General features: G+C 50.3%; 1 protein-coding gene across 1 annotated transcript in view; it reads left to right on the forward strand.

The window, feature by feature from the left end:
- BSN (bassoon presynaptic cytomatrix protein) overlaps positions 1-23,975 on the forward strand; it is a gene marked incomplete at both ends in the record, with an annotated part of 92,833 nt that overhangs the window by 36,016 nt on the left and 32,842 nt on the right. Inside the window, one exon of the mRNA XM_082321504.1 lies at positions 13,721-14,503. Coding sequence (XP_082177630.1) covers positions 13,721-14,503 — 783 coding nt within the window. The remainder of the gene's footprint in view (positions 1-13,720; positions 14,504-23,975) is intronic.

Below are 23,975 nucleotides of genomic sequence, written 5' to 3' on the forward strand. Positions count from 1 at the left end.
AAGGAGCGACGATTGCTCCTGCTATCTCGCCTGTGAGAAATGCTTCGTAGGTCAGAGAGGGTCCCGGTGGCTGGTAATTACACTCGAGTCGCCTGGGTTTGAGACCGGGGCACAGTGGCAAGATTTATTGTTTCTCTCCAAAAGCAGTTTCTAATTGGCATTGGAGCAAATCAAAGGGGGGTGAAATCAGCTTGAACTGTGCAGTTTGCTCCTCTGTAGTTTCCTTTCTGTCTGGATGGGCACAGAGTGGTGCTGTTCTGGAGCACTGCAGCTTGCATTGCCTATCGCCTAGTCCAACACTCTCCTTGGCTGCGGCGGCGGAGGGGACCCAGCACGGAGGTGCTGGGCACATTCAGCACCTAAAGATGATGTATTGAGCTATAGGGCTTGGCTAAGAAATGCTTTTACAGAAGCTGTGCACCTTTTCAAAAATGTCCTGCCAGAGGCATAGGATGGCTGCCTGGAGATAGCTGTCTGTCACAGCTGTGATGCTTTAATCAAAAATACACTATTTACAAGTAAGAGAAGCTCTTTCTTTTCTTTGCCTGACAAGTTGATTTGAGATTTCATTAAACACTGGTCCACTCCTGCGGACCAAGTTGTTGGCTGTGATGGCGTGGACGGATGCCCTCATCGAGGAGCTCTTAAATACTTTGTTCAAATGAGCAATCTGATTTATTTCTCTGGTATTTATTGCTTGGGGTTGCATGCACTACTGTGTCCAATATATCTCCATCTCTCTATCTTCTCTTTGCAGCCACCGGTGCTAGAAATGTTGCTGTAGCTCAGCAGTGGGAGCACTGTCTCAGCAAGAGGGATGCTCCCTGTGCGCCACAGGGTGCGATAGCCGGCTGTGTGTGCAATAAGGGGCTAAAGGTAGCATTAAAATAGTGGTTGACAGCGGCATGTTGCACAAAAAAGGTGTTTGAGAGAATTCTTGCGTGGTGATTTTGTTGTTTTTTTTTTTTTTTATTGTTTGTTTGGGGTTTTTTGTGTTGACCCAAAGCTGCTGCTGTTTGGAGATCTTTTAAAGAAAAGCTAAGAAGCCCAAAAAGATGGAGGAAAGATTTGCTTCTGCGATATATTTTTGACTGAGAAATTTTGATTTGAATTTTTTTCTCTTTTGTAACGGTTTCTAGTTTTGCAATCAAGGACTTGGCCCCTTGTTTGAGCAGAACGAAACTAGCTTTCACTGTAAGCTTGCCCAGGGTTTGCAATTGGGCTGAGAAGTCCCAGGCAGGTTGCTCTATGGTGATCCTTTGAGCCCCACATCAGGAGGGTAGCAGAGAGCTCTCCAAATTGGGTAACTTCATATTTTGGCTTGGGTGATGATAGAGGAGGCAGCCATGCAGATAGCAGGATTCTTTTTCATTAAGAGTTTATGCACCTTCCCGGGGTGTATCAGTTTAGATCTCCATGGCAATAATGACTTTAGATCAGTAAGCAAAAAAATTCTGATTTGAATGACCAATTTTAATCTTGCTTTGCAATTAGCATTTTTTTTGAAGACAGGTTGATTGCTATTGTAGACTGGCTTGCAATTAAGTATCCCCTTCTTAGAGGGTATATAATGGCTATAAAAACCCAATTAACAGTGATGTGGCTTTACAGGTATCTGCTCAAATTCTAACTGTTTGCAGATTTTTGTGTTAGAATGGGTATATTTTACTTAGTAGATGACAACTTATGAGCTGGGTCCAGATGCTTTTGGATGGGGATAGGAATTCAAACACAGAAAGCCTATTCTAATTTATTAAAATAGGTAGCTGGTGACTGGACAAACTGTTTCTGGTGTTTATGGGCATACTTGTAAGCCCGTTTCGGGCACCAGGGCCATCCAAGTGGGTCTCTCCAGAAGAAGGCGAAACAGGAGGTGCGTCTGGGGACAGGTGGTCTGTAGGCTTCTTTGATGGGACCATGCAGGGCCAAGCTCCTTTCATAGCACGTGGTCCTCCAACGCTGCCCGAGGAGCTCCTAAAAATGAGCTGAAACTGTACCTGGAAACACAGCAAACCATTAATTGGGTCTGAAGGCCATGGAGGTGCTGTGGAGCCCCGGGGAAATCAAGACCGAGAGTTCTGCAGCATGAAGGTGGTGGCCAGTCACCTCTAGGAGACATTTTGCACGTTGTGGTCTTGGTGCTGGGATGTGCTCCCCCGGACAGATGCCTTCAGCAGGGAAGCTGGTCACAGGCTGTTTTTACTGAATAAAATATCTGCTGTTCAGTTTGTGGTCTGTAGGATGGCAAGTAATGGACGTAGACTGCAAGGAAGATTTAGGTTCATATTTTGGGAACATTTTCTAGCAGGGAGGATGGTTAGGCCAAAGCCCCTCTATTCCCCCTTTCGCTGCCCACCCAGTAAAGCCGCAATTGGTGGGAAGTTTTAAAGACCAAATTAGACAAACATCTGTTGGCAGCGATGCAGGCTTGATTGATCCTGCCTGGGGGCAGCAGATAGAGCCAAAACCTTTCAGAGGCCCTTACAGCCCTCTCTTCTTGCTGCTGCAGAACATCAGGGCAAAATCCTGAAGCCTTTAATGTGGGTTTGTTGGAACAAAGAGGCAGCGTAAATAAAATTCAGGTGCAGGAGCATCTCTTGCAAAGTGTGGGGAGCAGGACAGGGAAAGGCAGTTCTGGGTGCCCAGGCTGGAGGAAACCCACACAGCGCCTCTGGTTTGCTTCTCAGAGAGTTGTAAAGATGCTCAAGGTTTATGATAGGGCCCCAAGTCCTATGGGAAAGCCTTCTGCCTTCATTCGGGGTCTCTGGAGCCTGGAGGTGGTACCTGCCCCTCCTACCCATCGATGTGTGGTTGGTACAACAGTTTTCCCAGGGCAGCACTCAGCGCTGCGGGTCGTTACTCCTCTGCATGGAGAGGGGGCTGCCTGGGATGGCTTCATCATGTGTTTAGGGTTAACCCTCCTTCTGGACACCTTCCAGGTCCCTCTCTCGGGTCTCTCCTATCCAAGTGTGGTGAATTTTGGCTGGACAGGACCTTTCATTCCCCCAGCAGTCTTCCTTTCCCCTGCCTCCTCCACGGGGTCCTGAGTGCCGTCCCTCGTGAGAGCCCCTGCAGGCCTCCATCCTCCAGTGCGCTGTGTCCCGTTGGGCTTCACTGCGGCTTAATCTCCCTCACGATCATCTAATGAAATTCCTGGAGAAACCAGTACAGCCAGCTCTTGAGGGGGGCTGTCCCAGCACAGTCCAGACTATGAACAGAAGGGGGGAAGTACTGTGCCTGTCTCCTCCCAGGTGCACATCTGAACGTTGTGCCTATTTAATTCGTTCAATATTTGCATCCTCTGAGCAACATGATAATCCAAATGAAGATACAGGCTGAGTGATTTCCAGCAAGATCAGACCTGCCTTGGGCAGCTTATGCTATTGCTCCTTTGGCCAACGTTTGGTAACAAACTGGGGTGTCTCAGGATCATGGTATCTGCTCACTTTTCCTTTGCTGCAGCCATAGATTTGTGTTTCATAGATTGTGTGGCTAGCTGGATATAAATATTCATGGCAGGGAACTTATCGTGTTTATCTGGAATAATTGAGCAATTAAATCTCTTTAGGTATGGAAAAAGATTGTGCAATGGCTTGTCTTATCTTCAGGCCCTAAATTCTACAAGAGCATTTATTACATATTTAATCCAGAATAATAAAAAAAAAGAAAGAAAATACATTCTGATTTGATGCATTGATCCACTCCGATATGTTCATTTGCAGAAGTTGTTCATTCCAGCGGCTTCAGTCATAAATACATATTGGCCCAGGATAAATGAGACCTAACTTAGCTCCTTCAGTCTGGAGAAAACGTGAGGCCATAACACCTGGTCTGTGACTCTGTCTCTGAAAATACTTTGGGTTATTTACATTAGCACCAGGATTGTCATTATTGTTTAAAAACTTCTGTCCCAGATGCTTTCTACTGGGTCACAGGATCATGGTCCTCTCCACATTGACTGCTGCTGTGCCATGTTCAGATGTTAATGCTGCCAAGGTAATGCAAAATTTGGGGCGTAAAAGGACCTTCAAGTATTCAAGCGTGTTTAGTTTAGTCCCTGAGCTGCAGCCATTATCTCCTATTACTGTAATTGTCCAGGAGGCTTCCCAAAGGAGCCAGAAACTCATGGGCCAGGTTGCAACAGGCTGCAATTCATAACTGAATAAATGTGGAGCCATGCAGTAAATGAATAAATGTGGAGCCATGGAGTAAATGAATTATGATTTTATTCTGTGTTACCAATAGAAAACTGGGCTGCTTTTAAATTAATCTGTTATAAATTTATTTATTGAAAGCAGCCCATACCCTTTATAGCATTATAGCTATGAACTGTATCACTGCTGTATATGGTAGCCACTTTGCACCCAGAGAAACCCCATGGCCTCATCTATTTCTCTGCTTTGGGCAGGAGGTACCGGTGAATGGAAAGTTTTGAGCTCCCTTGCTCCCTCCCAGGCTGCTATTTTAGTTCTGCAGAAGACAATAAGTGAGCAGGACCAGAGGCTCCTGTTACTCTGGATGTCCGTCCTTCGGCTGGCAGCAGGGTACGGGAGCAGCAGCAGAAAAAGGCAAAGCAAGCCATTAGGCTTTCCTTGACCGAGAGGGCTCATGTGGAAGTCCTGCATTACGAAATGGGAGGGGGCCTGGGGCTGCACTTAAAGCACGTCGGCATGTAAAGCTCAAGAGGTTAAAACCTGGGGTGAGCTCTTTGCGATCCTCCCTGACCAAGCCCAGGGAACAGCATCCTCTGAGCACATACAGATATCCAAACCTTTCATGCGCTCCTGCGGACAGGGAACAAAGGCTGTCTAAACAGGAGCTAGTGAGGCAGCAAATTGCGCAAGAAACCTTCCCTAATGAACTGGAAGGACTTGTCCCTTTGCCTCGGGCGGCGGCACTGCCGCCGTGCTTAGCTAGGCAGTGCCTTGCTTTGGCAGGGGGGACCCGTGCTCCGGGGGGAGCAGAGGAGCAGTGCTGGCTCTGGCGCTGGAGAGGTTTCCTCCTGCCCATCCATTTCTCTCTGCCAGCAAGGGCAAGTGGTGAAGAAGGGGATGCTTGCGCTTCCTGAGGAGCTAGCAGCTCGATCAGCGCTTTAGCCATGGGGGATGCTACTGCGGGAGTGCCATCCTGCGTGTGACGGCAGATCAAGGTTAGTTGCAAAGCTCTGCGACGTGCAATTATTTTCTTTGAACGTTTGCTTCATCTCTGTGCCGGTGGCTGCGTGGTGTGGGTAAAGATTATCTGAACAGCGAGGCGCAGGAGCTGGAGGTTACCTTTAAAACCCAGAGGATTTGCAGAGCCTTATGTGGGTTAATGCCTCCTGATGCCCTTTGGGGAGAGAAGACTTGCTCTAGCAGCCTTCGGTTAGTTCGGGGAGTGCTAACTAGAGAAAAGGAAACTGGTTAAGAAGTGACTAATAGGATGAAATGGCACTGTCTTATTCCACAGCTCAATTCTCTGAACAAACGTGGTTTTCCATCTGTTGCTTGCAGTGAAGGAGATGAGTTTGGGGGTTGGTTCCTCTTGCTCACCAGCAAGCAAGCAGGTTGATTATTTTCTGGCAAACATTAGCAGGATGATTACTGATTGCTTTGGTGGCTTCCGCTTCTGGGCAGGAGTGCCAGGGACTAGATTTTATTTGTATTGAGATGTTTGAAGATAAAGATGAGCATAAGGTGGCCTTTTTCAGAAGTGCCTCAGCGACCAATACCCCTGTCAATTAAGTGCCGAAACACTCCTAATTGCACAGTCCCTCTGGAGCCCTGGGTTCTCCTTGAACTGTGCTTTAGATTTGGACCAGGAAGCTTTAGCCCACACTGCCTGCGTGTTTGCAGCCGCCTCCTCCCCACCTGTATGCACGCGTGAATTTGGTGGTGTCTTGATATGCAGCCTGGCCAGGCACACGTGACAGCTCCTGCACCCTGGGCTGCTCCTGGTCCTCCAGAGGTGCCGTAGGAGACTTCATCTCCTGACGTTATCCCCTCCCAGATCAGACCCTGGCTGGTACACCACATTGCAGCCTCCCACGGGATGTTTTGCAGGCTTCTCATTTCATTTGCACGCAGGCTGTGCACTGATCCAAACAACAGGAGCTGTTTTTCCTGCCCTCACTGTGTGAGCTTTGTGGCAAGCTGTCCCTGCGTTGCCATAGGAGAACTCAGCAACAGTCCTGCTTTAAAAAACAAACCCAAAACTTCAGAATAAGGCATAGATTTGTATTTGTCGTACGCTCAAGCAGCCAGTCTGAGATGGTGTGGGAAGCCTTCTCCACGCAGTACCTTTAGCTTTTTCCACGCATCAGCAGCTCTTCCAGGATTTGCTGAGCTTTCCCAGCTCTCCTACAGCCGTTCCCACCTCCTGCCTTCCCGGCAGTGTCCCAGCTCCCCGCCACAGCTTGCTGTTCCCTCTATTCTCTAGCCGAGGGCTGCCTTCTAGCGCTGCCTCTTCTCTTGGATCAGGATGTTGCTTTAATTGCAGGGTACGTGGCTTTGGCAGATTTCAGCGTGACAATGTAAAAAGTAAGACGTGCCCCCCAGAGAGCTCCTCTAGAGCGGATCCGGGAGGCATGGAGGGGAGGGGATGTTTCGCTGACTGGCTGATTTCACGAGATGACGGTTCTTCATCTGCCGGCAGAGCTGATGAATTGAAGGCACGTAAGGACACTCTCAGGCAGGTCACTGGCAGCTCTAGGGAGAGGCCAGGCTGTTGCAGCATTCCTCTAGGATAAGCCAGTAGCACCCATTAATGAAGCCCTTCTTCATCCAGTCAGCGATCCTTGGCGTTGAGCCTCCCTCTTAGCCTGATTAATACAGTGCCTTCATTACCTAATTCCAGCTGTGGTTATTTTTACACTCCTCTAGTTCTGGCTGGACTGGTGCCTGTGAAAGGCAGAGGAGGGAGCTGTAACCCTGGCCTGGGGGTGCATCTGCTGGGGTTGGCTTCTTGAGTGGTGGCTCTGGGGCAGGTGCCTGCTCGGGGCTCTCAGAGTCGAAGAGCTCCTGCCGAAGGCTCCTGGTCTTGCTCTTCCCAAATATGTTTTGGGTTGTTTTTTTTTTCAGGATTTTCAGTTTTGTAGACTATTAAATACACGTTTGGGGCAACTTGGAGAAAACCTTTTCTCCTCTGATTTCCCATGAACTTGGCTTCTTGTTTTTCAGCTAGTTGTGCATCCTGGTGTCTCACGCCAGAGGAGGAGGATGGGTTGTATCTTCTCCTGAACAAAGCTCCTTTGCTCCATCCTGTTTAAAGCAGTCAACCTTGGGTGGGATTGACTGTGCTTGACTCGAGGTGACTTGGGAGCTGTTCTTCCCAGCCTAAAATAATCATATAAAACAAGTCAGATGGACTGTGCTCCTCAAGTGCCCAATGGCCTCCTCTGATACAGGACTGTACAGCTAGCAAGGTCAGATGGCTTTGGCTGCAGTGAGGTGTTGTAAATGGGTAGAGCTGGTGAAGAGCCATTCAGTCTCAAGTCTCCAAAGCCTTAAATATGGTCATCTAATGCTCTCCTATTCTTTTTGGGTTTATTATTTTTATGTAGTAGGATAGCGACCTGGGTGACCTCCAAGTGGACCAAAATAACCAAACCTCAGCAAAGACAGAATTATTCTTCATTATAATCCTAAATTTTGGCTTGAAGAGACCTTGAACATTCAATTAAGAAGTCTTTCTGCTTACAGCTCATTTTAAAGCTTCTTCTGTCTACTGCAAAGGCTGAACTCTATACTTAGGATACTTTTAGAGCTGTATTGTCTTACCTCAGGAGAACAAAACAACTTGCGCATTACCAGCGCTCCCTTGCATCTCCTGGTGATAATTCCAGGGGATGGGCTGTTTCCACATAGTTTCCTAAAATAGGTGGTGTTAGAATAACTTTAGAAGCTTTATAAACTCAAGCTGTCTCTATCATTTCAGATCATTTTTAACTGGGTGCTTTTCTTGGTGTTTTTCTAGAGGGATTAGTAAGCTGCAGCGCACAGGGATGCTTTTTGGTCACTTGTATGTACCTGTACAAAACACTGTTCTCCTGTACTGCACCCCTCTGCAGAGGGTCAGAATCTGGCCCACCATGTATGTGCCCATCTATAATTCTTACTGGTGTTTAAATCTGCCCTGAGCACAGCCAGCATGTGCTGTGTATATTCCTGCCTACAATTTTTTTTTTTTAAAGGAAATGCTGATTTGAAAGCTTTCATTCCTAATGGGATTTGGAAATGGTCAGTGCTTGCAGCTGCAGGACGGCATCGAGAGGGGCAGGCACGTCTGGCAGCAGTGACTCCACAAGTGCTGCAGGTTGCAGACCCATCTGCGCATTAGGGAATAGCAGGATTCGGGAGGGGGCTTAGAGGAATAGTCTGGGACGTTGCAGGGGTCTGCGGTGGGAAGGGTAAGGCTGGTGGTCATGGGTGTTTTGGGCACTGCGTGCAGGGCTGGGGCAGGTCAGGTGTTGGATGCAGACATACCAAATGCCAGTAAAGACAGGATGGTTCAAACTTTCAAAGCTTTTGAGATCAGTATGGGTATAAAATACCCTATAGATGAAAGGCCTGCAAGCTTTACCTCCCCGAGTCTTCTGCTGAGCCCAACAGCATGTGTATAATTTGCTTTAATGGTTAGAAACATCTGCTGTTAAAAGTGATGCTTAATATATTTGGCTTCCATTTCCAGTCATTAGTTCTTTTTATGCCTTTTTCTGCCTAATTAAGAACCTTTTAGTACCTGATATTGTTTCCCCTGAATGTGCTGCTGTATCGTAATCAAGTCACTTCTTAATCTTCTCTTTGATAAACGAAAAAGATCAACCTCTTTAATTCTCTCATTTCAGACATTTTCTGCATCCCTAGAATCACTCTTACAGATCCGGTCTATAGCTCCCACAGCGTTTTACTAATCTCCCTAAAATGTCGGTGTGGAACTGTTGAGGGCTCTGGAAGGAGTCCCTTGGTGCTGGAAGAGGAGGCTGAGCCACCTCCTCGCTCCTACCTCCAGCTCTGGGCTTCCTGCATGGTGCGAGCACAGGTTTGCCAGGCAGCGGAGACTTGTCTTCATCTGCATTTATCGTTTTACCAAAATCTGCCCTGTGTGAGTGGTGTTAGCCATAGTGAGATACTTAAGCAGTGGTGAATCCTTGTTGTCTCCCAGATCAGCCAGGTAACTAGTCTGAAATCCATGTAGCATATTTACTATTCATATTTTATAGTGCTTTTTTTTTTGTCAGCATGTCATGCATTACTGGGTCAAGACACCTTTTGGACATCATGGATATTGGTTCTGTGCATTGCTAATATCAAATGTGCAGAGAATAAAATCAGGTTTGCTTGCCGTGACCTATTTTCCCTAAATGCACGTTGACTGGCGTGTATGCATGCCCTTCAGTTCTCTGCTGCGTGAATCCAGTGCTGTCTTTCTGTCTTGGACAGATGTCTGGCTAGCTGTCCCCTTCAGGCCATACCTCTGCCTTCCTGGATATTCAAGCAGAAGACTCTTCCAGTCTTCTAAAATTTCCTCTTAAAAATGAACATCAGCATGCAGCAGTTTTCTTAGCTCTCTTAGATCTCTTGGATGCAAAATTTTATTCAGATCTGCCAAATTTAAATATCTTCTGGTGTTGGTAGATGTTGTTGAATGTTCTTCTCGATTGCTAATAAGTTGGAAACGCTTCATCCTTGTAACGAGGGTTATTCTGCTTCTTCCCAAATGTTCGACGACAGTAATTACAGCACATCTGCCATATCTGTCTCATTAACAGCGTTACCATCTCCACGCAGTGATGGACCCCTGTCCCTTCTGGGATGGCCTTTGTCCCTAACGCCCTCGGTCACTCCTTCCTGCTGCTCCCTAGGAGACTTCTTCCTGAAGCTCCTTTGCTTTCATACGGTTTAAGCACTTCACAGCTTCTCTTTTCGGTCAGTTGATGTTGGTCTGCTGAGCTCCAGTAGCTGCTGATTTTATATTTCTAATCGTGCCCTTCATTTTGCACAGCAGCCACCTTTGCTTTTAGCTGGCCTCATTTGCTCTTCATTGAGGCATCAGCTTGGTTCAGAGCTATCATCTACAGCCCCATTTTCGGTATATTTTTCAGTATTTCCTCCATTCAGATTTCCTGGGGTGAAGGAGGTTAGCATGGTCCGAGCAGCTGGCTTCAGACTATTCAAGAGAGCGCAGCTTTACCTCCCCTTATTTTACGGTATAACGGTGACTTTCAACATTCCCACAAGGTGAGCTGGAACTAGAGTTTTCAATAATGTTGGGTTTTTCTCTTCTCACCGATAGACATTTCATTTTGCTAGTTACCCAGGCTGTTAGCAGTGATGAAGAAGCAGTAGGATAAATTATTCTTTTCCTATTCTTGCCCCTATTTCTGTACTGTTTTCTGAGCATCTTCCCCCGCATGATGAGTCTGCAGGCAAGAGGAACGTTTAGAGGATGGTGATGCAAGCCAGCCAAATAGTCCACTGTTTCAGTATTTCTGTGTCTTATTTGCCCAGTTCTCCACCAAATCAAAACTTTCAGGGGTTGGATTAGTGAAGATTTACACTCAGGCTTTTCCATCCTCCTTTCTCTTTCTTGGGGGAAGGATCTTTGGCAAGATGACTTGGCCCTTCCTCTTTACTATCCTCCCTCCAGGATCCTTTAAGTCGTCTTTGATCTGTGTAATCCACACATTGTGTCATCAGTTGCATCAGTAGAGGCTGGTCAGGCAATTTGTGATAATCCCAACTAGATTTACATTTCAAATGCGTTCTGTGGGAGTGTGCCTGCCCCACTGTATTCCCTGCAGCTTTCTCCTGCTCCTCAGGACAGACGTTCCTCAGCAGTTGTTCCCCAAGTCGCTGAGAGCAATTTGATGGTTTCTATCCCATCTGAAACCCCTCTGGCTTTTTTCTGTTTTGGTTCCATAAGCCAGGTTTATTGCAGAAAGTGAGAAAGCTTCATTGATTATGTTGTTCCCCAGCCCCTGAGCTCAGGAAGATCCTGGTGGGCTTGTCCATGAGCCATATGCAGCTTGCATGGCCGCAGGACCCGGGGCTGGTACCTCCCGGTGCCCAGGGGAGCAGTTCTCCAGCACAAGCCTTGGCCAGGGGCAAAGCAGGCACTGTGCGTGGCATGGGGAGGGGGTGAACCAGCAAAGCTGGAGCTGTGAGCTGTTCGGTATTCACCAGCAACGCTTGCTTCTTGTTGAAGCTGGCAGACAGTCTAGGGCAATCAATTGAATTCCCTCAATATTTTGTTTGATTGTTTGGAAGTTTATGCAGGAGAGCGGCAAAGTACTTTTTCTATTCCAGAAAATAAGCTAAATCTTGTGCCAGGCTACAATAAATACAGACTATACAAAACCAGGATCATGGAGCATGTCCTTTGCCGCGTACTTTGCGGTTGTGGTCCCTTAAAATCTAGATGGAGCCCTGACGGTGGGTCTGGGAAGATCTCCTCTTCCCCCAATTTCCACCTTGCCCCAGAGGGTCTTAAAGTGCGAGTAAGGAGATTATGCAGAGAGGGAAGACTTGCATTTCTTGGATACTGCGAAATTTGCGGGGAGAGAGAACCTGAATAGAAGGGATTGGTTCTCCTTTAATTGGAGCTGATGGGGATGGTGGGCAAAGCTGAGGGGATTTTGGGAGATACTGTCCTGAAATAGAGTAGTGGGAAGAAATTCCAGGGGATGTGAAGGCAAAAATAATGCGGAGGATTCTGTATGTCGGAAGAGAGACAGCAAGACCATAAGAAATCATAAAAACTAAAGCAATATTTTCAGGAACTAAATATAATGTGGCTCGTTTGGAACGGCTTGGAGAAGCAACCATGTAACGCAAAATTGCTGGGGAAAAATTGAGGCTGCTTTTCACTCAGCTCCGAGTGAAATAGTCGAGCAGAGGCTGGTGGGGATAGTGGCGTGGGAGCTCAGCAAGCACAGTGAAGGCTGAGAAGAGCACAGAGCTGATGTGCAGCCAGGCTTGTAAGGTGATGGGAAGAGCTTTGCTGGAGACTAAGAGGCATCGGGGAGCTCTCTGCAACGCGGCGAGCCAGCCAGGCGCTGGGCAGAGAGCGGAACGGGTGTAGTGGGCAGGTGGAGGTTTGTTCATGCACCCCCCTTTAATTTTAATCCATCTTTCCTAGTTGATCTGAATTTCCTCTATTTTAAGAAGTTGTTTATTGGAATGCTGGGCTTTATGAGAGTCCTCCTGGGGAGGAGACCTGTAAGGAGGGGTTCAGGGCACATCTGCCTCCCCTCTCGGGGACTTACTGTCCTCTCCCGTCACAGGACCTGCCAAAACACCCGACCGCATCTCTGCAGGCAGCTCCTGTGAGCAGAAAAAGGTTAAAACTTGCCTGTGGTTGGAGCGTAGCAGGGAAAACCCCCTGTGTCCAGGTAATGAGTTGGCTGTGCAGCACCCATGCCTCCAACTGCAGGACCAAAAGGCCATGCAGACCTGCAGACGTGGGGCTGGGCGAGGTGATGGGGCAGGTAATGTCTCTGCAGCAGGGATTAAGCTGAGCCTTAGAGGTGATCCATAACACTGGGATGAGGAGATGGCTCCTGAAATGAAAGGCAGGAAAATCCGTGTGCTGGCCTGTGGGATGTGCAGCCACAGGAGAGTCCAGGGGCTGGGAGCTGGTGGGTGCTGCGCGTGCAGGAGCCTGCACTGGGCTCTGGGTCCGCTTTTCCTGGATGCTGCTCCATTTTTGGGGAATGCTGTGGGGTTTTTTGCCACCTTAGTTGCTTGACTTGAAGAAATCTTTTGCAGGCAGACCCAGTTGTCCTGCTGACTGTGCTATATATTAATATTTGCATAGCCGCTGAGCATCCTGGGGATTCTTCATATGGGAAGGCTCACAGCTTTCATACGGCCTCTTTAATTAACTTAATTCAGACATTAGCGTGTCACAGGGAATGGTCTCTCGAGGGGGGAAGTCTTTCATTTATCACCACTTAGCCAGGAAGCATTGTATTTTTCATTTGCATCCAAAAGTTCATCGTACTGAGAGTGAAAATTAACTGTTTACTCCCCTGTCGGTGCTTTACCTACCCGACAGCACAGATGCAGCATGCAAGGAGAACCCACTCCCTGCTGTCCCTTACGGGCTGCAGTGCCAGATTTTTGGGTGGGATATCATAACCACCACACCGATTCCAGAAAAAGCCCAACTCTGCTGGCCCTGGGGAAGCATCGGGCATGTCATGGCAGCTTTTTCCCAGCAGCATTGCAATTGTACATGTGCATTATAGCAGCATCCCTCTGTAGAGCTGGGCTGGACCTCCTGCCAGCCCTCTGCTCCTGTCTGAGGGACTCTGGCTGTTTTCCGTGCTAGGTCTGGTTGCCAAGTGGGAGGAAAAAAAATGGGCTTTAGGCAGGTGGTGGGACCAGGAGCCCTCAGAAAGGCTTCTCTTCCCCCGGGAGAGGCACGAAATGTGCTGCCTGCAGGCAGAGCCTCGTGGCTAGCAGGAGCTTTACAGCAGAAGCCTTGGAAGCAAACCAACACTAATTAAAGCTTGCTTTCGCACCGGCGCGTTGTGCCGTGGGTACCTGTGACAGATGGGGTCTGTTCACTATGACTAAGATACTTTTCGTGAAGAACCTGGTACCAAAATGTTTTTTGGGGGTTGATGTCTTATTCCTGTAGAGTTTGTTTAGGGCAACCTAAGGGTACACTGGGGCTGCCTGCAGGCATCTGTGGCCTGCCTGCTGCTCACTGCCGGTGTTGTCTCCTTGTCTCGCAGGTAAAGGAATGGTTGTGCTTGAACTGCCAGATGCAGCGGGCACTGGGGATGGACATGACCACCGCTCCTCGCTCCAAAAGCCAGCAGCAGCTGCACTCTCCTTCGCCGTCCCCCTCCCACTCCCCAGCCAAGCACCCCCCACCCCCGGGTGCAGATAAGTCCCCGCCGGCCACCCGCGCCCTGACGCCCGAGCCACGCAAACCTCACCCCGCGACGCCACAGAAGGAACTGCATGGCCAAGGCCAGCCAAAACCTCAGGAGGCGGCCAGGTCCTCCCCGCAGCATCAGCAAGCCAAGCCTTCTTCCTCTGAGCAGAGAAAGATGACAGGAGATGTGGGGACGAAGCCTGCTGCCCCAGCCCCTGGGGCTGGAGCACAAGAGCAACCCCAGGAGGGGCTCACAGGGAAGCTCTTCGGCTTCGGGGCATCCCTCCTGACCCAGGCAAGCACACTCATGTCCGTCCAGCCAGAGGCTCCCCCTCTGAGCCAGCCGTCTCCTGGCAAAGTGCCTCCAAAAATAGTCTTCAGCGATGCCAGCAAAGAAGCTGGTCCCAAAGCCCCGGGGGTGCAGGGCCGGGCTGGTGCTGCACCAGCTGCGAAGCCAGGCAAGCCGGAGCAGGGCGTCAAGCCAAAGGAAGTGCCGAAAGCAAGGGTCTCGTGCCCCCTCTGCAAGGCGGAGATCAACGTGGGATCCAGCGAGCCTCCCAACTACAACACCTGCACGACCTGCCGGCAGCAGGTCTGCAACATGTGTGGCTTCAACCCCACACCTCATCTGGTGGAGGTAAGGGGGCGGGTACCTTCCAAGCCGAGGGTCGGTGCTCTCTCCTCACTTAAAATGGAGAAAAGATGTGTTTTCCTTCAAAGATTTAAAAAAGCTTTTAACAAGCTGCTGAAGCCAGGTGCCTCCTGGAGGAAGCCCCAGGGTTGGAGGTCATGGTCCTCCACCTCTTGACAAAGATATGGATTTCATATGTGTACGCTGATTTTATGCTTGGTTTCACGTGAGGAGCAGAGCAAGGGGAGACCGTTGTTTGGGGCACCCGCAGCAGTGCTCACTGCTCCCCAAAGGTGTCCAAGGAGTCAGGGGAGAAGGTGAGGAAATAGAAACAGGTCATGTAGGTGCCAGAGTCCCCAGTGAGCATCCTTCTCCTGGTGCTGTGGATGGACGCCTTGGCCAGGCTTGGGAAGAGACTGGTGAAGGACGTCCTGCAGCTCCTGCATCCTCAGATGGTGAGGGTGCAAGGAAAATGGCACGGGGCTAGAAGGTGGCAGGACCTCAGCAAGAGGATTTCAAATCAGCTGAGGGCATGCAATGTCCCGTTGGAATCTGCTGCCCTCTCCAGATGGCATGGGCCCTGTGCCATCGTGCCTGGCGGCAGGGCAGGCCTGTGGGCCAAGTGGAGGATGGATGTGGAGACATCCATGGTGCCGTTTGGACATGAATTGGCTCGGGATCATGCAGCCTGCTGAGAGGGTGTGCAAGGAGAGGAGAAGGAGACAGAGGTGGTCTGAGGTCCACCCAGTCTCACCGGCTATAGTCTAGGAGGTCTCTGAATTGTTGTGATGCCCACCCAGGTCATCTTCCCAAGTACCAAAAAGGCACCTTAGCCAACCCTAGCCACCAATGCCTGGAGAGGAGAGGAGGGTGGTGCAACTGGGGCTCAGCTGGAGCATGCTCCTCTTCCCTTGCTAGCTAGGGAGGGAGATCTTCCAGACCCTTGGAGAAGACCTCAGTTAAAGTCTAGACCTTCACTCCCTCCTCTACAGCTGATTTGAGATCATTACAAGAGGATGCCCAGGGCTTTCTTCTGGAAGTGCTGCATCTCGCAGCTAGTAAGACACAAAACCGATATCATCAGCACATGGAAAAGTTAATGGGAACTTTAAATGACCAGAAGTAGGATTGCTAATCTTGGCTCCGTTCCATGGTGGATAATTACATTTTATGTCCCTAGCTCCTCCCTGCAGTTTCAATTACACCCAGTAATTTTCTCCTCTTCCTGAAGCTGCTGCTGTTCATGGTCACATTCTCAGCGGAGGAGAGCTGCTCTCCCGGCGTGGTGCACAGCATGCGTGTGGAGGTGTAAACCTGTCAGATGGCCGCTTCCTTGTACATAATGCCGTTTTCAACTGAAACGCTCTGCTCGTTTCTCCTACCGCTGCTTCTTTCCTACCCTGAGGGCTTGGGTGAGAAGAGAAGGTGTCCAAGCATTGTGTAGTCCCTTGGGTAGGGCCAAAGCCCTGTGTTGGCGTGCCCTTGGGCAACAATGTGTTCCCAGGCTTCAGAAAGCTCACGGGTTGATGAAATGGCTTTAATGTGCTCCCCTTGGCACCTGCCTCTTAATTAATTAATTAGAGAATTAATTTGGGATTGAGTTGTACCCGATAACACGGTGCTCTCCGCAGGTACTGCGGAAAGGTGACCTCTTCCCAGTGCTTGTCTCCAGGGTCACTAGCTGACACCTGAGATTAAATTTCAGATTTTGAAGGCTGGACTCTGTCTTGGCTCCCTTAGCTCTAGAGTAAACTCCTTCAGGCAACCTTGGCAAACTCACCCTTGCATGTATGTCTGTCTTAGGGTTTCTTGCTGCTGCTCATCACTGTGATATCCATGTGCCTTCTCATAGAGTAAAGACCCACAGCGAGGTCCCACCTGGGCTTTGTTGTGTCTTGGGTTTTGTTTCCCTTTACACAGAGCCATTATCCAGCTCAGAATAGATGGGTTGGCTTATGGGATTTATTTTTTTTAAGAGTTGAGGGATAAATGCAACACTTGAGCTGTGAATGTTCTTAACAAACACTTCCTGTGAAAAGGAAAACATTGCAAGATCTGTTAATGCAGTCGGGCTTTAGGTTTGCTTGATCTTCTGAGAAAATTGCTCTGTGGTCTGATCCTCTTTTTGCCCACAGCTCACATGAGCTTGTCCTGAGTCCCGAGATTCACACAAATACCAGAACTTGCCCTTTGAAGTAGCAAGGCTTGATCCGTTAATTACTTTATGAGTTAGGACCTTGACTGTAAACTGCCCCTGGAAGCTGCATGCAAACTAATCGGGAGATTTGAGCCGAGGTCGGGTACGTGCAGAGGAGCGTGAGCTGCGGGTGAGACAGGCAGCACCCTCCGTACGTACCGCTGGAGCCTGGGCAGAGTCTTCACCCCCGGCTTCAAACAGCATGAGTCACAGGGAGGGAGATGGCATGGGCCACGGTGGCCTGGTTTTTGGAGGAAGGATGGAGTTTTGCAGCAAAACAGTGGTAAAAGAATCCGTTTTCTGCAAATGAAGTTGTATCGTCACTGCAAGCAGTCAAGGCTTTGTCATGGTGTTGGAGGTGGGCTGCGTGTGATTATAATTTCATACCAAAACTGTGTAACCATCTTGGGAGGGAAAAAACTCTAAATAATGTTTGCATCCTCATACAGGACAATTATTTTTGCTAACTAGGTCATCTCTACTGCCAGAGAGGCACTAATGAACTTGCACTGAGGGAGACTGCTCTCCCCATATTGGTGCAGGGTATCGCAGCTCAGTGGGAAACATCACCCGAACTGAGACTGGTACTTCTTGGGGGGCTGGATGACCCCGGTAGTACAATGGGAGCCAGAGGGCACGCTGGCAACACCACTTCCCTGGGGGGACCCCAGCTCCTTGGTGGCATCACACATAATGCTGAGGGTGAAGGGCATCCTAACACCCACCAACGCTAGTGCTTCAGCATGTGCTCACCTCCAAATTCATCATGGCTGTTGAAGAATAGTCCCTGCAGGTAGCTGAGGTGGATCTTGGAAGGAGCATGTGGCCAGAGCAGGTCTTTGGGAAGGGGAACTGCATGCTTAGAGAGACCTCATGAGATGCAGTAGCCTGCTGATGGAGATGAGACTGTGTTAGGCTGTTGCATGCTGCTGGAAGCAGACCTCCTGCTGCATGTCTGTGTGTGCTTCTGCTGTGTGGATGGCTGACCAGCGGGACATGACAGGTCCCAACTAGTTGGACACACGGTCAAGATCAGGAGGGGCAGCTGGTCAAACCTCTGGGGTGCTCTCAGCAGTGGGGGGATGTGGGAGGTGTTGCTGTCTGACAATCGCCGTTATGAAATGGGGAGAAGAAAATTGAGAGTGAAATGCAAAAATCGGGGAAGGCTTTTGCCCGTAGCTGCAGCCCCCTAAAACTTCTGATTTCCCTGGAAAGATGTGCTATTATTTACCCATGGTATTTTCATCCCCATCCCACTCCTGATCTAAAGATGGAGTCGGAGGCTCCAGGTCCCTGTCGTCCCCTCCCACCCTCTGCAGCTGCCTGGAGAGGTATCCAAGGAGCTGCCTCCTCCCCAGTGCTTCATTCAGCTGAGCACACTCAAACCTAGCAAAAGAAAAGAAAATACTGAAATTACTTTTTTTTTCCTGTGGACTTACCAGCTGAGTTGCGTAGGTGCCGAGCCACCAAAGGGAAAGGGTGACTTGCACTTCCCTCGTTGTCTTTGCACTGCTGTGGGCTGAGTGCTCATGCAGTCTGGTCTATCTGAAGGTTGCTCCAAGAGCATCCCACCTGTGAGCAGCTGGGTAGTGCCTCCAAGCCCAGAGCTCCCATGAGATCCACCAGCGGAGCTGGCTTTCCTTTGGCCCTGGGTCTCAGAGAGTTTCTGGGCATGGTCAGAAGTTGATGGTGAGGACTGGGAGCCTAGGACACTTGAAGAGTTCAGGTACAAGCATGGCATTTTGGCAGCATATCCAAGGGGAAGCATGTGGGCTGTGGTGGCCCATGGCTCTGGAGGCTGTGGGTGACCAGCAGAGAGAGGAAGCCCAAAATTGTGTCTGACCTCCACTTCTCTTGCTTGCTTGCCATGATACGCGTTACCCAGCTTTAAATAAGTTGTTTATGTGAATTACCAGAAGTACAGGTGCCTGGAGCGGCTTCCTCCCACCTCATCACACCTCCTCCAGGAGCCACCTCCTGGGAACGGCACCATGAGCTGTTCCCACCAAGTCAGAGCTGGCACTTTGGGGCTCTCCCAAATTCTCTACAGCCTCAGCCTGGTGACATGCAGGCAGGAAAGAGGTTTCTGTTGCAGGAAAACTGAGTACTGGGTCGTTTCACTGGGGATTTAAGAAATCGCGCCTGTTTACAGCAGAGTCTAAGGGAGCAAGTGATCTGGCAAGAGCTGGCTGGGAGCGTGATTGCCCCGCGCTGCACGATGCTCTCCTGGTAACCCTGACTGACCCCAATTGACTCCAAGCATTTTGTATTAAGGAACAAATGAACTATGCATGTTGTGTTACTAAATAAGCATGGCAGGGTGCCCCTTTGCCTAATTAACCAGCCTGAAACAGGAGCTGTGACAAGTTTTGTTGAAGAACGCTGCTGATTCCTGGGTGCCAAGGCTGTGACCCCCAACAAGTCCCTTACCCTCAGGAGGGTCCTCTTACTGATTTGTGGTACCTGCCACACGGCATCTGCATCCTAAAAGTGCATTTGTTTTCTTGCTTTCCCCATGTGTTACAAAAAGCATCTTTTTTATAATGCTTGTGTTGTCATGGGTGTGCTGCTGCATCTCTCTATCTGGTCTCACCAGTGAATGCTGTTATGTGCCTTATTATATGCATTTAATATATATATGCATTATCCTGGATGTGATCACAAGTCGGCAAGATGCAGGAACAGCATTTGCTTGGGTCCTTCGTGGGACATGTTCCCCTTCTGCTGCTCCCCTTGTACCTGCAGGCAGGTACAAACAAGCCTGTTCAGATGGCTTTCTTGCAAAAAGCTTGTGGATCACCATATCAAATACTTTCCGGAAAGCCCTGGGCCTCTCTTGCAATCACGCTCCAGGACCTCCCGCTGGGCAAAATTGGGCCCTGAGCAGAAGAGCTCCCCAGGGTACGATGCTGTGCAGCTCGGGTCCGAGAAGCTGACGCCGAGGACGGGGCTCAGCCTGCCCTACTTGCAGGAACAACCGCAACGGCTCCTGCACTTGGCTGCAGGGAGGAATGCCTGCAAAAAAGGGAGTTCAATTAGATGGAAAAAACCTCCATGAGATCAGCCTTTGTGCAGAACAGGATGTCGCTGCTGGAGGATGGGTTAGAGAAGAGGGGCAGAGGAAAGGTTTTATGCCGAAATTATTTTGGTGTTGGCACATAAATTTCACAGAAGGGGGAAAAAATCGAGCAGGGAGGAGTGCTGGGCTCCTGCCTTGCTTGCCCTCGCTGCAGGTGGCAGCCAGCAGCGACGAGTCCGTGTTCAACCCCCAGTGTACCATGCCTCCCTGCCCCCTTCCCAAGGGTCCGTGCTCTCACTGGGAATATAATTAGCTGGTAGCTCCCAGCCAAAGAGGATTAGCTGGGTTAAGAGAGTGCCTCCAGCTCAGTGCTGTCCTGGCACAGAAATCCCAGCCCTGGTCTGGCGTCTGGGGCCGTGCATGGCTCCCAGGCAGCCCCGCCGCCTCCTTCCAGGGGGAAAAGCAGGATATAGGTGCCTTAAGAAAAACCTGCCTCCTGAAGCGCAGGCAGTGCCCATGTTAGGGATCCAGCAGCTTGCCACCCTGGAGAGCCCCCTGTCCTTCCTCCATGTGATGCTCTACGTACGAAACCCTTCCCAAAGAGCCGCCTGCCTGCACGCGGTGACGGGGCAGATGGGTGACAAGCAGGGACAGGCGCTTAAAGTTTGCAGGCATCGTTTTTCCATAGGAATCCAGGTTCCGTTATTCCTACCAGGCTCAGAGGGCCAAAGGGTACCAATGGACATGCTCTGTGGCCCCTGGTGTAGCAGGGAGCAGCTGTTGTCAGTCACCCCTTTGAGGCTGTTTTCCCTGAAATCATGTGTCCTGCGATGACAGCTTGGCAGGGTCCCCGGGGCTCGGCTGGATGCGGAGACGGCCGGGTCTCCTCTCTGGGGACAGGAGGAGGAGTGAGGTGCCACACTGAAGGCTGGGCAGTGGGTTAGACCCCAGAGTTTCCTGCGGGGGGAAAAGGTAGTCAGAGATGCAGGCCACAGAGTGCAGCAATTGCTGGGTTTCTCCTGAATTTTTGTGTAGAAATCATGATTGTTAACAAACACCCCAGCCCCAGGGGTATAAATATTCAGGTCAGTCACATAAACTTAAGTCAAACCAAGAGCGCTGCGTATGACAGCGCAAGATGAAGTCGGCTTCACTGGTGTGAGCCCTCAAATCCCTTTATGGATTGGTAATTAACATCTCACTGTGACTCAGGAGTTTTCTGTGCTGCTTAACACACTGTAATTAAGCAGCTCCTGCTGCTGGGCTGGGCAATGCTGGGCTCCCCGCCGGCTCCTCCTGCAAGCACGGGGGGCTGAAGTGGGGCTGAGGGTCAGTGGTGATGTGTAACCTGGCAGACTAGTCTGAGTTAAGAGTGGAGTCCCATCAGATGGGTGATGCACGGCATCCACGGGTGTCCTGCCCATGCAATCCGTGTTTCTGTGGCTGTCGCAGCCCCTCTGGGCCCCACTGCTCGTTTTTCTGCAGAACCCCATTAGATGTTACCTCTGTGTCTGCTGCAGACTCTTGTTTTCTGCTGGCCGTGTCTTGGGAGGTTCTAGGACTACTCCACATGCTGGGTTTCGCCTTGCTGAGCCTGCTCTCAGCTTCTGGCCACTTAGAAAATTATCTTAAGAACCTCTGTTCCTTTCTTTAATCAGGAAAAAAAAAAACCCAGAGCTCCAGATTCCTTTCCTCCTTTAAATGCAATTATATTATTAACGGACAAATGTCAGCTGTATGTGAACCCTGCTGATTAATGCTTGGAGGAAGCCGCTGCCCGCGCCTGCAGATTGTTTTCAATGGTTCATAAAACCAAACTATATATTCAGAGGGGTGACAGTGGCTGAGCGAGGTAAGGGATTTCTACTTCCAAATGAAGATGTGTTTGAAGTGAATGATGCTTCCCTGATGCCAGGCTGGTTTTCCAGAGCATATTTGCTGTACCCTAGGACTTGGAGCCGCTACCTGTTGTATTGCTGTGCTCCTGGGCTAGCAAGCTGCCTGGGCCAGCAGTGCCAAGCTGTCCTCCAAAGCTGTCTTGCCGGGAAGGCCAGCAGGTATGTCAAGAGCAAAGCCCGAGTGCTCACCACAGAGCAGGCAGTGCAAAGATTCGGGCTTAAAACAGGGAGCCCTTTGGCTTTTGGGGCATCAGTGTTGCTGCTGTGGGCCAGCCCACAGTGCTGGAGGTCAGGTGTGTACCAGGGCAGACGTGATACCTGAGCCTTCACCGTAGATGTCCTTCTCGTCAGCCCGTAAGAGTGCAGGCAGCTGCCGTGCCAGCTCTTGGAGCCACCACTTCAGTGCGGGGTGGGTGGCTGCTCACACCGCTACCTTGGTCCCACAGCCCCTGTGTGCCGGCTGCTGCTTGGGCATGGCAGCCTGCTCCCAACAACCAGCCGGGGTGAACAAGACCCGCGGGACAATATTCTCCAAGAGGGTCCTGCGGGCAAACCTGCAAGACCCGACGTCTTGCCATGAATTGTAGCAGCGTCGCTTGCTGCCGTTAGTGGCAAACCAGCACCCGTTGCTCCTGCAGAAGGTAGCGATGTGTGTGGGTGGGCACGAGGCAGTGCCTGCAGGGCCTGGGGGAGCAGGGGGGCTCCTCTGGCTCCTCTGAGCCGGGCCAGCAACAGGAGCCTACGAAGGGAGGCTCTGCCGGTTCCTGCCGCGGTTCAGGCTGGGAATGTAAAGGGCAACTAGTATTGCCCCACTAGGCAGCAATGTGGATTTAGTTCTGCTATAATTGATGGTGAAATTTCATCTGTGCGGTATTGATCATGGTGTTTCCTAGAAAGTGCCAAGGGGTTTAAGGAAACACTTTTTGCCCATATAATGTGGTTAGGTCTTCAAGCCAGCTCCTGTCCCTGCTAAGCTTTGATTGCTTTTCCCAGCAGACGCTTATTTTGGTAGTTGTTGCAAATCTGCTTCTAAAAGGGGTGATGTATTCTGTCCCTGAAACTTTCACGGAACAGATTCATCCTTCAGAAACCTGCCTGAGCCGTCCTCAAGGAGACGGAGGGGACTGCGACCTTGCAGCAGGGATGTGCAGACAGACGTACAGGGCTATCGCTGCGAGAGGGTTTGATATCCTCGTGAGTCAGGTGCCTTGAATATTAAAATTCACCAACCTGGGAACGGCCTGAGTAACTTTCCGTCTCCCGACTGAAGTTTCACAGTTTGGAGCTGCTCTGGGCAAGACTGAGAGAAGATCAATAACTGCCCTAACATACCTTGTTGGGGACTTTCTTGACCTTGAGAAGCTTTGAAAAGTGTACTGTTGTACACATGAAAGGTTGAAGGCAGAAAAATAGGCAAGGTAAAAGCACAGAGAGGAAGCAGGACAAGCTAGAGCTGCCATAGTGCTTCATGGATATCTGAAAGGCTTTTATAAATAAGTGACGGAGAGCAAAAAAATCCAGTTCATTCACAATATTCAGGTGTACCTGGTTCTAGCACAGGATTTTCTGCCTTTGCTCTTCAAGTCAGACCTGACAGCTGTGCTGCTGGGGCAGCCCTGAAGCCCCATGCCTCGAGGAGCCCCGTGCCTCTTGGCTAACTCAGGCAGTGTCACTGAAGTCCACTGCGGGACCAGCCTGAGAGATGTCCTCGTGACTTGTCAGATGAGCCCCACTCGCAGGGAGCTTATGCAGACCTCAGCAGACAACTTGTTCAGGCACAGAGTTGGCATGGGGGCAAAGCAGGAGGTTCCTGTGGCATCCTCCTAAAGGCGTGCCAGATGCTGCAAAGAGCCTGAGATGCTGGAGTAAAGCGGGGGTGGAGGAGTGTGACATTACAGGGGAGGTGTTGGGGCTCTCAGCAGGATGGGGAAGAGCCTGGACCCTCGTTCCCTGCTCCTGCTGCATCTTCTATTGAACGATCAGTGGCTAAAGAAGCTCAGGAGCAGTCCCCAGCACAGGGATTAGCACCCAACATCAGCAAGTTATCACCATCTGTGCCCTGGGGGAGGCAGGGGTGGGATCAGAGGGGTCTGGGCTGGGGCTGCTCGGTGGCCTCCAAACATGCTACATAGGATTACAGACTCCTCCTGCTTTAGGGGCAGTGTCACTTGGGTCACATCTGTGATGCTCAGCTTGGCAGGATGACTCATTGGGGGCCGGTACGACGCAGTAGCACTGACCCTTGAATCCAGGCTTCTTGATGGGGTGCATGGGCTCCTGTGTCATGAGACCTCCCCCCTGCCCACAGCAGGGGCTGCTGGTGGTGATGGAGAACATCTGCCTGTGGTGGACAGTGCTCTTACA

This window comes from Platalea leucorodia (assembly GCF_965183815.1).
Source record: "Platalea leucorodia genome assembly, chromosome: 9".
In the NCBI taxonomy this organism is placed as follows: Eukaryota; Metazoa; Chordata; class Aves; order Pelecaniformes; family Threskiornithidae; genus Platalea; species Platalea leucorodia.